At 38.9% G+C, this 18429-nt stretch overlaps 1 protein-coding gene across 10 annotated transcripts in view; it reads left to right on the forward strand.

Moving 5' to 3' along the window:
* Window positions 1-1097: 1097 nt before the first annotated feature.
* Window positions 1098-18429, forward strand: part of unc13bb (unc-13 homolog Bb (C. elegans)) — a 69533-nt gene continuing 52201 nt past the window's right edge. For 7 of the 10 annotated variants that reach the window (XM_081613366.1, XM_081613370.1, XM_081613372.1 and 4 more), the window contains exons 1-6: window positions 1099-1420; window positions 7767-7796; window positions 14000-14099; window positions 15916-16033; window positions 16271-16394; window positions 18050-18120. In XM_081613366.1, the coding sequence (XP_081469492.1) occupies window positions 1399-1420; window positions 7767-7796; window positions 14000-14099; window positions 15916-16033; window positions 16271-16394; window positions 18050-18120 (465 nt within the window). In that variant the 5' untranslated portion in view covers window positions 1099-1398. Of the gene's footprint in view, window positions 1421-7766; window positions 7797-13999; window positions 14100-15915; window positions 16034-16270; window positions 16395-18049; window positions 18121-18429 lie in introns of all 10 variants that reach the window. The other 3 variants (XM_081613369.1, XM_081613373.1, XM_081613376.1) reach the window with 3 other exon arrangements.

Here is an 18429-nt window from a genome sequence, read left to right on the forward strand (position 1 = left end):
CCTCTAAAACGCAAATTGTCTTATTCTTGTTGCAAAAATATGGAAATAAAAATATTATTGCTATTTCCCTGTGTGTTGCAGTATGCACTATTATGTATTCATAATTTTACACTGATTAAAAATGTCTTTTTCTCATTTTGGTTTAGTATAAATGTAATGATAGAATAGTCTCACTAGATGGTGCTGTTTGTTAATTGTTCATTAATACTTATTTCAATAAGCCCCTCGTTTTCCTTCCCTGTCTGCTACTAAATCAAACTTAATGTTTAATGTTTTAGAGCAGTTTGGGATTCAAACATCATTTATTTATTTTATCTAAACGCCCCAATTACAAGATATATTTTAAATAGATTTTATATTATTTCTCTAGATGTTTGTGTTTATGTTTTCTTGAGATCAGGACTCTGTGATGGTCATTCAGAAACGTCCTTATTTTTCTTTTAGCCACGTTTTAAACATTTAGCAGACAAATTTGACTGATGTCTTGAGATCTCGCTTCAGTATTTCCACATAATGTGATGGAATCCATGTTGTGAAGCGCACCAGTCCTTCTTCCTGCAGCAAACAGTCCCGCATCATGATGCTGCCACTACTGGACTTCACAGTAAGGGGATGATATTCATCTTTTCTCCTGGTGTAACAGGCAACTTTCTAACAACAGTCAACTTGATATGTTTTTCTTTTTCTGCCTCTTGTCAGATTTATTATTTCCCATTTATTTCTCCATTTAGCTCATTTCAGATTCCAAAAGTTTGTTTTATAGTATTTTATAAAATGTGAACTCTTCAATTACACTCTGATGTTTAGTAAATAATATAACTGTGTCAATTCTAACTGACCTACAACAAGAAAGATTAATTTTGAGTTCATGTTTAACATTAAACTAACTATGACAAAAATATATAAATAATGTATATAAATCTCTTGTATAACTGGACCAAATGCAAATTAATAAAAGAAATAATAATAATAATTTGGGTTATTTCATCGTTAGGTCAGGAAAGCGTCACCTGTTCCCTCCTCCCTCACTCTCTTCACCGATTGGTGAAAAGTCTAAACACGCCCCGCCCTCCAGCCGCAGCGCTCCCTCTGATTGGTCCGCTGTGACGCCAGTAACAGGTGTCCTCTCCTCCTCCTTTCAGGCGCTTTGTCGGGCTTTTCCATCCGAGTGGAAAGCTGGGATGAGAGTTTTAATAATGGCGTGGACACAGCGGGGAGCAGCTGCTCTTCACTCCCGGTCCGGCGCCGGCCACAAACCTGCGAGCGTCGAAAAACGGATTTTACTGGCGCTTTGAGAGCATTTTTACGGATTTTATTATGTTACCTCACTGAAAGTAAATCTCCGCTGAGCTTCAAACTGTGAAAGTACCTGCTGCTCGTCGCTGGAAGCGCTTTGTCATGTCGTTACTGTGTGTCAGAGGTACGTCTTGGCTTTTTACATCCACTTTAAGTGAGTTTCGTGTAACTGACGGTGGAAAATCTTCGTCCCTCAGTAGTAACTTCAAAATTAACTGTATGAGGCACAAAAAGTGCTACAGTCCTATAAATCTATTATTTGTTTAATACATATTTGTTTTAGTAAGTGCAATACACAAATAATATTGTATCTTAAAGTATTTAAGAATCAATTTGTATTTCCTCTGAAGTATGGCATGCCAAAACTGCCTTAGTTTCACAAATAATAACTGCCACAAATGTATTGAATCACAATCAAATAAAAAAGCAGAAATTAAGAATAAAAATTAGATTTCATGACTATCAGATGACGTAATCTTAGTAGTTATTTTATATGTATTATGATGAAATATGGAGTGGCAAAAGTGCCTCAACTTAACAAAGATAATACTTAAGTCAAAATTAAGAATAAGAATTTGATTTCATGACATTATAAAGTTGTGTAATTTTAAAAGTTATTTTTACATGTACTGCGATATTTTTATGGAGATCCAAAATTGCCTCAATTTAACTAAACATGATATTTAGGTAATACAGTAGTTTAAATATCCCCCACATGTATTCAATTGCAATCAAGTATTTAAAAGTGAAAATGAAGAATAAACCTTGGGTTTCATTACATTCTAAAATCATTTATAATTTCAGTAGTTATTTTATTTGCTTTAATAAAATATTTGTGATTGCTACAATATACCAAATTAAGAAATAATGAAGTAGTAGTTTGAGATTAATGGGAAATAAATACATTTGATAAAAATTGTATAAATGAACTAGCATCTGATTGGTTAATCTGCCCATCAAGTTGACTTTGATCAATTATAATTACATGAGTTGTGTTGGTTTTGATGGGTAAAGCCTAATTTGTTTAAATATTTTTTTATTGCAGTTAAAATGTAATTATTATAGATTTTATGATTTTTTTGTATATTTGTTGCCAAATTTAAGTAATAATAAAGAAAAACAAATGTAAAAAAAACCCCATTTATCTAATTATGGTACGTTTAGACCTCCATAGTAACAGTTAATCATTACATCCTCCTAATATCTGATTGTTGAACATCGTCTAACGCAAAAATTATGACGTTATTAATTTAATATGAAAATACACATCGCATTTAATAAACTATTATGCTAGTTTCTAAAAAAATAGTATTTTAGGTTGAATTTAAATGACCAAATTGTTCCAGTTTTGCTGTTTAAGTTTTTGTGATCAGTAAAACTCAAATCGTTTGTGAAAATAATTAAGACATGGTGCCTCTGAAGAGACTGTTGACCCAGTTCTAACTTATCGGAGCAGCAGCTGCTTGAAGCTTAATTACAATTTTATTGTTTGTTTACACTGAGATACGACAAAACATATGAGAGGAAACACTAGGAGATTAAAATGGGAAGGCAGGATCCTGGTCGGCCATCTTTACATCAGTAATCTCATGTAATTTCTAATTCTGCGAAACGGTTTGACCCGGTGATGCTAACAGAGCAGGAGTGAAGAAGCTGCAAGCCCAAAACAAACAACTGGACCTGAGAAAACCTGCTGACTGGACAAAAACCCAAGACAACCCTTTAATGGTTCCAGTCGGTACGGAGACGGACTCGGCTGTTCTGTTAGGATGAACTAATAAACGGAGACATTTCTGATGGATTTGGGCTCAATGGTTCCGGTTAGCAGGAGAACAGAGTCAAACACTCAGCAGGAGTTTGGTTGGTAGTTTATGGTTGTTTAACGTCTTTATGTGATTAGAGAACGACTGTAGTTTAATTATAGAGGTAACAGCAAATGGATCCATCCATCCATCCATCCATCCATCCAACTGTCATCCATCCATCCATGATCCATCCATCCAACTGTCATCCATCCATCCATCCATCTGTCATCCATCCATCCATCCATCCATCCATCCATCCATCATCCAACTGTCATCCATCCATCCATCCATCCATCCATCCATCCATCCATCTGTCATCCATCTGTCATCCATCCATCCATCTGTCATCCATCTGTCATCCATCCATCCATCTGTCATCCATCCAACTGTCATCCATCCATCTGTCATCCATCCATCCATCCATCTGTCATCCATCTGTCATCCATCTGTCATCCATCCATCCATCCATCCATCTGTCATCCATCCAACTGTCATCCATCCAACTGTCATCCATCCATCTGTCATCCATCTGTCATCCATCTGTCATCCATCCATCTGTCATCCATCTGTCATCCATCCATCCATCCATCCATCCATCTGTCATCCATCCAACTGTCATCCATCCATCTGTCATCCATCTGTCATCCATCCATCCATCCATCCATCTGTCATCCATCCATCTGTCATCCATCCATCCATCCATCCATCTGTCATCCATCCATCCATCCATCCATCCATCCATCCATCCATCCAAGTTGTATGATTTACATTAACTTATGGAAGTGGCAAAAATCTGATTCATATTTTTTGGGTGAAAAGATGGAAATGGAGTCGTTCAGAGTGCCTTGTGTCTTGCACTGGTCGCATTCTCAACGTTTTCTGCTAAAACGGTTTTGCTGTGGGATCAGGTTGTTCCTCGGTTGTAGCAAAGTGGATTTATTTTTGAAAAACTGCAATGGAAACACTTTTCACGTCACACGAGTCACGTGACCAACAACCAGATGTTACTGCTGGCGGAAAAGACGACAGAAGACGAGGAGAAGTTGAAAGATGATGTTTTTAATAACTTATTGTGTGAACAACAGTTTCTTATTTAATGGAAACACGGCCCTTGTGAAATTGTGTTATTTTGACATTTTGCTCTCGTTTTGTAATGGAAGCTAAACTAATGAAGTGGCTTTTGGTTGTGGAAAACAGAAGCAGTTAAGCTTTGTTGGATAAATCCTACATTAAAACAATGATATTATTCTAACATCTTGCGTATATTTTAAATCTCAGCAGCTAAAAGGTCGTTTTGACCTCAACAAGCTGGATGAGAGGAGAGACGTTTGCTTCTGTTCCAGAGAGGAAAAGGAAAACTTTAAACCCAGCTGGTTCAAAGATGGAGGTTTGGTCACCATGAGACGCAGCAATACGTCAAAACTCAAACCCCAAATTCCCTTCAGTGGGCAGATTGAACCCAATCTGGACGTTTCATCTTTTGAGCTGATGTTATGACTCAGGCCCTCATGGCTCGACTTAACATCGTTGGTTATTTATTGCTAGTTGCGATGATTGGTCTCCATGGCGACGCCATTTCACAACAGATAAGTGTGTTGCCTTTACATGAGGCTATTTGCGGACGTGCACGGGTCGCGTCACCCGTTTCCCATGATGCTGCAGTGTTTAACTGGTCTCTGGCAGATTTAAAACCACTTTTATTGATTTCAGTTTGGATAAAATGTAGCATAATGCTGCTTTTAATAAATCTATTGTATATTGCATCCAAATTAATTTCTGTCATTGAATTTCTTTAGTAAATTATTGCAAGTTTTTATATTTATCTATTATTCAGGAAAATATACATTTTGTCAAGAAACTTTAACAACTAAAACATGTGTAGGTTGGTTATATTTAAGCAAAAACAGTGAAAGTACTAATATAGAACAACAAATATGGAAACATACTTATCTTGCTAAATTATTGAATAAATGGACAGATGATGTCAACTGCAAAGATATTTATTCATTTTAATCTGTGAGATTATTACTCCATCAGATTGGTGTAAACTTCAGCTTTTCAGTGTTTCAGGATCATTCATGGAGCTTCTATAGAAATGCTCACTAATATTAGCATTAGCGTCTGCTGCTACTGGTTAGCATTGAGATGCTATTTTAGGCTTCATTAGCTTCTCTGATAGGCTAACTCCTGTTAGCACAATTTGAACACAACAATAGTCTTTTCCAGGGTCCAATCAAATCATTTCTAGATGCAGAACTTAACCCACAGTGAGACGAGAGAAGCAGCTTTCACTGCTGTTGCTGGCGGATGTAGCTTGTGCGTCAGATTTACGGGCGTACCACAAACGCAACACAAAGGTTCCAGCTGGAACATTAGAACTAAAAGTTTAACATGAAAATAAATAAACTGGAGTTGAGCTGCAGATAAAATGATCCTTCAATGTTAAAGTAATAATGTGGAAAAAAGAAACCTGACATTTTGAAGGCGCGTCTCGTTCGTCACCCAGCCGATGTAAATATGGCCGACCAGAACCGTCACCGCAGAGCTGAGAGGAACCAGAAGAGGAATTATGGGAGAGAGCGAGGGATCGTCCCGGAGGAGTAATCCCCACGCCATCTGCTCTCTCTCTCTCACTCTGTGTCTGTTTCTCTCCCTTTTTCTCTCATTTGCTCATTCTTTCTTTCATTCCCTCTAGTTTTTTCTTTTGTTCATTTGTTTTAGATTTTTCTCTCCGTTTTCTCTTTTTTGTTCTTTGTCTCTTTTGCTCTTTCTCTTGTTTTATCTTGATCCTTCTTTCTCTCTTTGCTGTTTTGTTCTCTATTGTTTTTTGTTCACTCCGTTTTTCATTTTTCCTTTTTTCTTTTTTTGTTTTCTCTTTCCTTCTCTTGTTCTTTTGTTCTATCCTTCAATCTTTCTCTTGTTTGTACCTTTTGTTTCTTTCCCGTTTCATTTGTTCTTTCTGTTTCTCTCTCTCGTTATTTAGCTTTGCTTTCTCTTTATTTCTCATCTCAGGTCAAATCATGATGTATATCAGTGAAAATGCATTGTAACACATTTCTTCTCTGTAGCTATTAACTGTTGGCTTATTAGGTAACAAAGGGGGAAACGGTTTAATTCTCCAGGTTCTTAAAATCATTAACATCTCAGCAGGTTAATCTGCATTTTCTGCATAATGGCTGGAAAAACAGCAGCAAAGAACGACCCAAAGTTACTGTTTAAATCAGTTGATAAAGATCTTTTTGCAGCTCTGTGGTTCTCTGTTTCTTCCACATTAAAGTTTCTCTGCCTGCTTATTTACACCAGTCGAAAAAAAGAACTAGTTGCAGATTTCTCTGCATTTATGCCTCTCCATTTACTCAACCCCCTGTTGTCATTAGTGGAGATCATGGGAGGTTTCAGTCCTTTAGTTAAAGCAGACTTTTTGTGTAAAATTCACATTTTGCTCTTTTCCGTACTTCCAGTTGGATTTCTGATGCTTCTAAAAACAACAAAAAGGCTTAGAAACAAACAAACAAACAAACAAAAAACCACCCAGTTGTTTTAGTTTTTTTTTTTTTTTTTTGCCAAAAAATGTTTTTTGGTGTCTGGAAAATAAGCCATTTCAAAGACCTCTGTAATGTAATGTTACTGCCCGTTACCTGGCAACCCCAGTGGAATTCCGCCCGTTACCTAGCAACCCCAGTGGAATTCCGCCGTTACCAGCAACCCCAGTGGAATTCCGCCCGTTACCTAGCAACCCCAAACAGTCATTTTGAGTTGGGGGTGTGGCCAGCAGCTGGTTGTTTTGATTTAAAGTGACAGGTGCCAAAAAACAGCAAAAATGTAATCTGAGTTATTTTTGTGCAAAATATGTAATGAACATGTTTTGTTTAGGCCATAAACCCATCCTAACCTGTTCAAGAAAGCATAGTGGGTTGCTTATGGCGCTAACTCAGAGAGGATGGAAATATGAAGCATCGTTTGGTCCGATCCCTCTGTTCCCATCTGGCATGTCAGGCTGCAGAGGTTTAACACACAACCCTACCACAGCAATCACCACTAATCCCCAACAAAGCTCCTCAAAATCCCATAAACGCTATTGTACGAATGCATCAGGGGTAAAGATGGCAGGTCTGATAAAAAAATAAAATAAAATCAACCAAAAAGTCATTTTTTTTTTTTATTCCTGTCATTGTGACGTTTGTTTACCAGATGTTGTGTTTTGTGCTGCAGCTGTCTCAGCTTATGTTTCATGATTATGTTGAAGTTTGGCTGGTGATGAAAGGTTGGCCTTAATTCCCAGGAATGAAACGATAAACACAGGAGGATTTCTGAAGACAAAATCAGTCAGACATTTCCAGTTCTAAGTAAAACTCTGATTGGAAGCATTGATGCTGCTTTTCTTTATTGTAACTCTTCTGCTTAAAGGCTGATAAATCTGAGGAACAGCTGATGTTACTGGATCTGATCTTATTTCTGGTGGGAAAGTCTAAAATACTGTTTCTGTCTTTAATTCATTTATGTTTTATGCAACATACAGTTTACACTAGATGTTTACAGTCGTCACAACGACCATTTTGTTTCCCCCGTTTGACATGAAATTAGACGAAACCTGGTATTTTTCTAAAAAGTAAAAAGTCGTGAGTTGTGATCTAATATTTCTTTTCTGTCTTTGTCTTTCTCTAGTGAAAAAAGCCAAACTTCAAGGAGCACCAGGTGAGGACTGTCAGCTCTACTTTAATCCATCTGGGGTCGCGGGGGCAGCGGCTTCAGAAGATAATGAAGAATCAAAACGATTCATATTTTACACATATAAATGACGTTGCGCTCAGCTTCTTCTTCTGAGGTTTTTCTGTTGTTTCCCTCAGTAGTTCTTGGTGCAGCGCCCCCACAGGCGAGGAAGGGAACTGTTTACTTTGGTTCATTTGACTCAATGCAAATTGAAAGCGTTAAAATTTTCATTGCCTCTGGAATCAAGTCTGCTGGACTATCAGGTGTGAAAACTCCCTTAGAAAGCATCTAGAAGTTGCGTCACTGAAGCTCTGAAAGCTCTTAATTAGTGCTGATTACCTTAAAGTAGGTGTTGCTGGATGTTGGCCACCTGCAGGTTTCTCATTTAGGTTAATCGGTTACATTCTGGCGAGTGAGTGAAAGCAGGTTGATGATGGATTAATCCTGCGTCCTTCAGCTGCAGCCAGGTGAGCTGGGAGTAAATCCAGCCTGAAGCCCGGTGACATTCAGGGAGCAGCAGCCAGGAGCTCCAAGTGGAAGTTATGATGTTTGACTCGCATCGATTGGAAACTTAATCATCCCTGCAGATGTTTGCATGTGCTAAGCTTCTACTTCTTCTTCTGCTGTAAAGTGCACAGCCTTCCTGTCCCAGAGCAAACATGAGAGATGACTCTGCTAATCCCTGAGGTGTCGGGTTATCACAACAGACTCTTCTTTTAAAGAGTTGAGCCTTGAAACATTGTAAATGTTAGTTTTGTTGCAAAGCCTTTCGCATTCAAAGATGTTTGATATATTTTCTAGAAGTGCTCAGCGATGCAGATTTAGAGAACGTGATACAGTCAGTCTGAAATTCATTAAATGCAACTTAATAAATACAAATAGCAGCAAAAAATGATTTTTTTCCCTGAAATTAAATGTAGAAAGTAAAACTTGTATTTTGTTTGAATTAATTCTAGACAGACAGAAATATAAAGTGTTTGTCAATTATGATGGTTATTACATACAGCTGAGTATTGCAGCATATTAACGGAAAGTTGAGTGGAGGGAAAATTAACTGGACTTCATTAAGGATTGTGAAGTCAAAAGTTTTCATAGAAATACTTTGTGAACGCCAAACGGACCAAAGACCGCTCCAAAAGCAGGGAATTCTGGGTAAATGCAACCAAAACAGACGTGCTAGCTAGCCAACGCGCTAGCTAACCAACGCTAGCTGAAAGATGCCTCATGGTTTTTTTTACAAATAAAAGAAAAATCTTCAAACCATTAAAATTTGACTCTACACCATTTTTGTTTTCATTTTGTGAAGCTTCTTCAGAGGTTTTTGTGTTTTTTCTTTTGTTAGCTCTTGATGCAGCGCCCCCACAGGCGAGGAGGGGAACAGCTTTTTCAATTAGTTTGGTTTTTTTAGACACATGTGGCAACTTTGGTCCCACATCAAACCAAATCTTCTGGACTCTCGGGTGTAAAAACAGATTTACTCTCAATCTGCTTATCAGAATCGCTGACTCAGCGTTTTCCCAGAACTGAACAATATTTGTGATTCTTGGCGCCGTCCGTCTGCTGCCTTCCCTCTCATTCGTCATCATTTCCTCGTCTTAATCTTTATTTGCTCTTCTTGAGCAGACGTGAGGTTTTGGGTCTGAAGTTTACATAAGGTTGGCCTGAGGAATGTTTGCATTGTGCTGCAGCCACACCTGCCTGTCTTTCCCACCTGGTTCTGGCTCACGTGTTGCTCCTGAACGCGCCGGCCGGTCCGTTTGGATCGGAGCGTGACCTTGTCCGGGCCGCCGGCCAGCTGCCTCCGTTTCCACCGCCTGCTGCAGGAAGCCGCGGCTCGATAAGGAAATATTCAGCACCTCTTTGTGTTTTTCTTCTTCTCGTTTTCCCACTGAGCCTCATTCTTCGCCTTTAACAATGGAAATAATTCCGACTCAGATCAGATATTTCTGAACATAAACCGTTTAGATCCTCTTGGTGACGGCAGAGGTTTGTTTGACTGCGTCCCAATTGGAAATGTCAGTTTTCCGACTGCCTGGGTTTTTCCTCAGTAATTTATTGGGGGGAAAAAAAACTTGATGGATAATAAATGAAGACATTTGACTGGAGCCTCGGGCTGCGTGGGAGGTTGATCTGATGACTGATGTCTGCTGCTCTCCAAACATCATCCTACGGCTGTAATCCCTGCGTGAGAACAGGCAGCAACTGCAGCTCCGCTTAATAACAAAACAAAAACACATTTTAACTTCTTATTTATGTCACAGTAAAAAAAATAATAAAGACTTTCATTTTCATGACGCCGGATTTGTTACTTTAGGATTAAGTTTTGGACATTTTGTCTAAACGATAAAGTATTTTCACTGTAAATTTTTTTTATTCGCTTTCAACCAAAGTACACAGATTAAACTGGTGTTCTTCAAATAATAAGTTTTCAGAGATTAAACTGTAGTTGAACAAAAACAATGCTGCAGCTGAAGAAATCTGAATATTATCAAACAGTAAATGTATTTCAGTTATTTAACTCTAAAAGTGGTATATTTATATGGAAACCTGAAAGTGCCATATTTAAGCAATTCCGTTTAACTTTTAGACGTGTTTCTGCTTCAACACACTTCAGCTTGTTTGGATTTAAAGTGACAAAACGCCTAAAATCTCATTATATATGAATGATTCTGTACAAAAAATGTGATGAAGATGTTTTGTTTTAGCCTGTAAATGTAACGTAACCTGTAGTAATAGGTTGTCTTTAATGAAAACAGTCCTACTTTTTTAAAATTTTGCCCAAATAGTTACGTTTCCATCTAATTGTGAGCTTTTAAAATGTCAGAAAAAGGAAAAGAAACGTGCATTAGGTCTGGAGTGAATCATCCAGAGTGAATTAGCCAAATGATAACACTGCACATGACTTTAATAAACAGGAAGTAGACGTTTCAAACTAACAGAAACCTTTTCTCAGTTTGGTGCCTCTGGTAAGGCACAGACCCACCAGTGAACAGGAAATGTTCTTTCTATCAGAACTTATCCAGCTAACGGGTCTCAACTTGTTTTCGTAAAAAAAAAAAAATAAAAAAATCTAAAAGTGAGCAAAATGTTTTTTGTGTGTGAAATTGAGGAAGTTATTTAAGAATTTGTTTGCTCCCATCAAAACCCTTCATGGAGACGCAGTTAGTGACTCGTTTGCTGCAGACGGAGTTACACTTTGACTGGTCAGATGGGCGTTTGGGTTTTTGCTGCTTCCTCCTTAACGGAGCCGATTACATCAGGTTGGCGGCACCTGCTGTTAAAAGGCCCACAGCCTCTAAACGGCTGTTATCTAATCCATACATCCTCTTCCTGTTATCTGGTGCTGGCTGGAGTCGACCCAAGTGAGGCACAAGGCATGAGCGATCTGATTAGGGACGGGCCGGCTCGTCCCCCCAGGCTGCGTTTTGTTGCTACTGTCGGCTTCGGACGCTAATTAAAGTCGTCTGGTTACCTTCACAGCAGCTTTTGGTGTTTAAATATTATTATTTTTTAAAAGCTTTCCTCTCAGTGAAGTGATGTCCAGATCTTCCTCCAGTGTGTTTATCTGGCACCAGGGCAGGGTAAATGTTTTGGGGGTGTTGCCGCGGCAACCAGGAGCGTCTTTGCTGATCAGCAACAGCTGATTGTTGGCTTTTGTTTCCCAAAAACCAAAAGGCGGGTCTGATTAAGCCTGGTTTTACCTTTACACCCTGATTCCTGGGCAGAATATTGTTTTTATTTTTTACCCAATCTAAAAATGCTTATTTTAAAATTTTAGACACCAAATTTACTTTAACAAGCATTAATGCGCACAGGGGAAAACATCTTGGCGCTACCACAGAATCAGCTACCGCTGATTTTATTAAATCCACTTTTAGAGAATCAGCCAATCAGAGCAAAGGAAAAATGAATGCCGCTACCAGATTGGCTGCTTTGTAAAAGCCAGCCTATAGCGTGCCAACTAGCGTTGATGCTAGGTATCTTAGCTTCCCAACTTGCTTTATATTTATAATTATGTTTATTTATATTCATAAATTTTTCCAGACACCAAATATCATGAACTTAATGAATGTTTTTTTGTTTTTTAAGCCATTTTCAGAAGCGGTAAAATGGAAGAACAACAATGTGCAAAACGGTGAATTTTATATAATGCGTCTGTTTTAAGGAATAAAACTTTTTAAAATCCAGGATAAAAACTCATAATCACTGGAATATTGAACAACATAAATGTGGTTTTTAATTTACTATTCTTGTGTTTTTATCATATAAAACACTTTGAACTGCCGGACACCAAATATACACGTCAGGTTCTGCAGAAGCTACTTAAGCTAACTTTATATTGCAGATATACAAGAAAAAACATTTAAGTAAACGACCCCTTTAGCCCTTTTTTTTGTTTTTAATCTATCATGTTTATTTGTGAAACACATTTGAGCAATAAGATTGATCACCAGAATTATCGATTACTAAAATAATCATTAGCTGCAGCTTTACTTCTGACATAAAATCGTCCGTTCTGCTCCTGTTAGCCACATGTTCCCTGTCAGAGCGGCGAGTAGTAGGAAACGTGCTGCTGCTCCTGTTGCAGTCATGAGGAGCTCATGCAGCTCAGGCCTCCTAATCTCCTGCTCCTCCCCCAGCAGCAAACATCTGGCTGATCCATCCATCCACAGATCTGTGGGTGTGAAAACGCGCTCCGGCTCTCTGAGCTCGTCTCTGATTGGCTGGTTTTTCTGAGTCGCTCACTTTGAACCGGGTCGTTTCAGGCGGCTTCACCTTTGACCCGGGTTGATTTGAGTACGGTTTTGATTGGGATTTGGGCTGACGGAGACCTTTAGCTGCACGTCGACAGGTCAAGGGTCACCAGGAAACGGCCCAACGTGGCCACGGACTTCATGGTTTCCATGGAAACAGAAGCGCGTTCATGAGAGGAAGTGGTTGAGGCGGCGCAAGCTGAGCGTTTGGAGGCGATAAGTTTGGTTCTGAGTAGATTAACGGGTCAGTGGCCTGGCAGAGGCAGAGTGATCTGCTTTCACTCTCAGTGGAACGACTGACGACTGATCCTTCACCAGGAGACGGCAGAGCAGGCAGGTCGGGTCCGTTTGGGTCAGTTTGGGTCAGGTCAGTTCAGTTTGTTTTGGTTCAGTTCAGTTCGTTTTGGTTCAGTTCTATTCGGTTTGGTTCAATTCAGTTCAGTTTGGTTCAGTTCAGTTCAGTTTGGTTCAGTTCAGTTCAGTTTGGTTCAGTTCAGTTCAGTTTGGTTCAGTTCAGTTCAGTTTGGTTCAGTTCAGTTCGGTTTGGTTCAATTCAGTTCAGTTTGGTTCAGTTCAGTTCAGTTTGGTTCAGTTCAGTTCAGTTTGGTTCAGTTCAGTTTGGTTCAGTTCAGTTCAGTTTGGTTCAGTTCAGTTCAGTTTGGTTCAGTTCAGTTTGGTTCAGTTCAGTTCAGTTTGGTTCAGTTCAGTTCAGTTTGGTTCAGTTCAGTTTGGTTCAGTTCAGTTTGTTTTGGTTCAGTTCAGTTTGTTTTGGTTCAGTTCAGTTCGTTTTGGTTCAGTTCTATTCGGTTTGGTTCAATTCAGTTCAGTTTGGTTCAGTTCAGTTTGGTTCAGTTCAGTTCAGTTTGGTTCAGTTCAGTTCAGTTTGGTTCAGTTCAGTTCAGTTTGGTTCAGTTCAGTTTGTTTTGGTTCAGTTCAGTTCGTTTTGGTTCAGTTCTATTCGGTTTGGTTCAGTTCAGTTCAGTTTGGTTCAGTTCAGTTTGGTTCAGTTCAGTTTGGTTCAGTTCAGTTTGTTTTGGTTCAGTTCAGTTTGTTTTGGTTCAGTTCAGTTCAGTTTGGTTCAGTTCAGTTTGGTTCAATTCAGTTCAGTTTGGTTCAGTTCAGTTTGGGTCAGTGTGGTTCAGGTAAAGGTGAGAGATTTAGAGTTTCACAATAAAAGTTCAGAAGAATCTGTTAGATCAGGAAACAGGAGGCCATCCATCCATCCATCCATCCATCCATCCATCCATCCATCCATCCATCCATCCATCCATCCATCCATCCATCCATCCATCCATCCATCCATCCATCCATCCATCCATCCATCCATCCATCCATCCATCCATCCATCCATCCATCCATCCTATGGCTGATTATTCTTCTCTTCCCATTGATCCTCATCGTTCCTCCACTTCATATTTTTCTGTTTTGTTTCAGATAAGTTCAACACCTACGTGACGCTGAAGGTGCAGAATGTTAAAAGCACGACCATCACGGTGCGCGGCGACCAGCCCTGCTGGGAGCAGGACTTCATGTTGTGAGTTCACTTTCACACTTTCATCAGAAACTAAAACAAATGTTCACTTGTTCTAAACAAACCTTCGTTTATCAGAAACAAACCTTCATCATGGCTCCGAGACAAAATGGCTGCAGCTCTGATGCATGTTGACCTTTGACCTACTTTGACGGAGTTATGCTGCAGCTGTTTATGCTGTGACTGGTTTGATTTTCTAAATTTTCCAATGGCGCAGCGTTTCCGTGGCGATGGCATGGCCACCATGTTGGTTTGCCTTGCGTCATTGTTTGTCTTTGCTGCAGTGTTTGTTTTTCCAGACCTTCATCTTCACTGATGTGTCGCCCTGAAGTGATTCAGCGTCTATCGGAGGCAAAACGTCGAGTTTCCAGCAGCCGATCGGCTCAAATCCAGACATTTAGCACTTATTTTCCAGGATTTTTATGAAAAACATTTTATTCTCAGTTCAGATTGTTTCTTTTTAATTAAATCCCTTTTTTTTGTTTTGTTTATTTTGCATGATCATACAGACTAAAGGTGTGAATGAAGTTATTCTGGGAATAAAAGAGAAGTTGAGGAGAGGAAATGGAACTGCTGCGTCATCCCTTTCAAAATAAGAGCATGAATATAAACATCTTGCTACTTAAAGAATTCCTACTACTCATTAAATGCGACTGAAATCAGATTTGTGTGACCAGCTTACGACTCCAAACTGATGTTGGCGTCGGTGTTTACGACTGTAAAAATGGCCGATTAACGGTTTATGATTAGCACAGCTAGCTTTTTAGTTAGCCGTGTCCACTTCAGAATACATTCACTGAAAAACAAAATCAACATTTTTAAAGCTTTTTTCTTTAATTTTTATGTTACCTGATTATTTTTGTGCCGTTAAAGCTAACGTTGTCCTTATTGGTTATAAAAAGTCATTAAAGTTTGAGATTCTGTTAAATAATCTCAAACTTTTATTAGACAGACCCATTCAGTAAATTATTGAAAAGATTGTTTATTTTAATTAAACACATTATATAGATTAATTAGTCTCAGAATGGTTTTTTTCTGCCCTTATTTCTATTAATTATGATGATTTTCCACTTGCAGTTAATGACAACTTGACATTTAAAATTAGAAAATTACATTAAACCTTTAAAAAAAAACACTTTGCAGTATAAAAAGCATGCTTTATACCAGCTTAAATGTTTATTTGAAAAAGAGGCTTACCAGAGAGCATATTTTAATTTGAGTTTCTCCAAAATGCTTGTCTGTTTTTACAGCAGCATTTATTTTCAGTTGCTTCCTGAGATGCTGTTTTGCATTAAAGTGGGAGTTTTCTTGTATTGAATGATAAAACATGTAAACTATTGGTTTTATCGCCACCCCAGACAGTTAAAGTCTCCCAGTTGGTCCCAGTTTGATGATGGGATCTGCTGTTTATTCGTCTCAGCCTTCATCTCTGCACCTGGCTGCTCCGTCCCAATTATCTGCTGCCTTTGATTAGCTTTTCTCGCATCTTCCTTTTGTTGTCTCGATGGTTCTAAACTTCCACATGCAAATGTCTGAGTGATGCAGCTCCTTTCAGAATAGAGGCCCCTTTTTCATGCTGCCATCGAGCCCTTTGAGTGGCATGTTGAATGAGACGAGCAGGGGTGGACTATAGCAGCTAAAACACAACAAAAAGCATCTTTTGTTCCAGCCTGATGGTAATTATGTCCAGAGATTTCAGCTCCATTAAATGTTTTTCCAAGCAACAAAGCTTCCCCTTCTTTTATCTGTGACATTTTCCACCCAGTGCGTCAGCAAAACATCAACATTTCCCAGTAATACAGCCGTTTCTGCCTTCCAGTGAGATCAACCGGCTGGACCTGGGGCTCATTGTGGAGGTGTGGAACAAAGGCCTCATCTGGGACACCATGGTGGGAACGGCCTGGATCCCCCTGAAGAACATCCGCCAGTCAGAGGAGGTCAGGGCTCCACGTAATAGCTGCTACAGCTAACTACAGCAGCTAATTTCTGCAGCTAGCTACAGCGGCTAATAGCTGCTGCAGCTAGCTACAGCGGCTAATAGCTGCTACAGCTAGCTATAATAGGCGGTATAGCTAGTGCCTATTAGCGCCATCATTGTTTAAGCTTTCAGAAACGACAGCGGCTGATGACATCACTGCGGTTTGGGTGAAATGTTTTACCGTATCTAATCACAGGAAGGTTCAGGCGAGTGGATCTTCCTGGACGCTGAGGTTCTGATGAAGGCTGATGAGATTTATGGCACCAAGAACCCGACGCCTCACCGAGTTCTGCTGGACACGCGCTTCGAGCTGCCGTTCGGTGAGTCTCCGCCTCACATAAAAATATACTCATTTGTTTTTACAGTGTCTTATCAAACTGTTGATCCCAAACAAAAAAGCTGGAAGATTAATTGATTTTATTGATTAACCAAATTCTATGCTTTTGAAGATTTAATGTTTGAAAAATCCATTAGTGATTTTCTTTGTCCTTTTTTTAATAATTGAACCCAAATGAATATATTCACTTGAACCTGTCTTTTTAGTAAAGTCGTATTTTATTTCTTTCATGAAATACTGCGTTGTCAGTTTATTGCTAATATTGTGCTGATAAATCATTGCTTATATTTTATTAAAATATCTTAAGTTCATGGTTAATATTTAACATTTTACTGTTAATATTATAATTGTTTATTGCTAATATTTCACTACACACTGCAGCCTGAAGTGACCCAATTCCGAGTTTTTTGCCGGAGCCGTTCACACTGCCAGTAAATGCGACCTGTATGTGTTCTGCAGTGTAAACGGGAAAACTACCTGAAAGTGTCCCGCATGCGCAGTAGAGGGCGCTATAGCGTCAGCGTTCTCAGTGTTCTGCCAACCGCCATAAAAAGAAGAAGAAGAAGAGCTAAGAGTTTACGGAAGTAAACATGGAGGCTAACGGTGGAGCTTAGCTTATATATTTGAAGTTGTTATCCGGCCGGAGCAGCAAATTAACAATTTAATCCTCATTTAGTCCGTCATGGTTGATGTTTTTCTTCCCACCTGCGTGTATCAGGACGCAGAATAGTGAGATTTTTTCAGAATCAGTGACGTTCGGTTCGAATGAATGCGACCTGAACGTTATGGTCGCATTTGAATCGGATACGTATCGGATATGGATCAGATTCGGATAAAGAATCCGACCTGTGCTGTTCACACTGCCATGAAAAGATCGGATACAGGTTGTATTACGTCAGAAAAAAATCGGAATTGGGTCCCTTCAGGCTGCAGTGTTCTAATATTTTGTAAAAACAATTTAGCTAAAATTTTCTTGCTAGCTTACTGCTAAAATTTTATATAAAATTGTTTGCTAATTCTTCATTCAATTTACCTAAAAATATAAATTGTTCACTTCTAATATTTTATCAATAGTTTTTGCTAATATTCTTAAGTATTTTTTAGCTTAAATTTCTTTGTTTTTTCTCCTCGAGTTGCTTTGAAATTGACCTTGTTTTTCTTCTACATGACAAAAATATACAAACCTCTCATCTCAATGGAAGCGCGTTTACGTGTTAACGGCCTAGTTAAAGTGCAGACTTAAATCCAATAAAAAAAATTTGCATCAAAACAAGAATATTAATATATTTGGAAACGTCTCCATTAAAATCTTGAGCTGTTTCTGGGTGAAACATGTCGGTTTGTGCAGCAGTAACAACATATTGACATGGATTCCAGGAAATCCGTCACATTTTTAGTCTCTTTGTGGCCATCGTCACGTTTTCGTCGCGTTGTGGTTCTGATCAGATCAAAGCTGCTGCTGCGCGGCGCCATTAAAGCTGCAGGTCGCCGTCTCTTTGAAGGCTTTGTGCCCTTTAATGTGCATCTGCAGCCGCGCAGCTTCAGCTGGGAATAATGCGACGCTCCCACTTTGCTCCAGTTTATTTCACATACACTGTAAATAAATAATGTTGTGTTTTCTGCGGTATTTACCTCCAGATATCCCAGAAGATGAAGCGCAGTATTGGACGGGGAAACTGGAGCGAATCAACATGGGAATCCATGATGAGGTAAAATCCAGATAAATTTAACTTCAGATGAATTTGGTGGATTTGTTTTTTTTAGTTACCGACTGAATCCATAAATACGATCGATCATTTTTCATCACCTTCTGCAAATTAGTTTTTTTGTGTGTGTGAGAAATACACAAACCAGCATCTGTTTCTGTTTGCAATGAGAAAACACAACACAACTAGTTTAAATGGTTCTTGTTGCAAACACTTTCTCCTTCCACTCAACTTTTCATTTCTTGGATTTAACTATTATGCACTGCAAAAGAACTAAATCTCAAGTATTTTATGTCTAGTTTCTAGTGCAAA

Source organism: Poecilia reticulata, chromosome 12 (genome assembly GCF_904066995.2).
Source record: "Poecilia reticulata chromosome 12, P_reticulata-male-v2, whole genome shotgun sequence".
Classification (NCBI taxonomy): domain Eukaryota; kingdom Metazoa; phylum Chordata; class Actinopteri; order Cyprinodontiformes; family Poeciliidae; genus Poecilia; species Poecilia reticulata.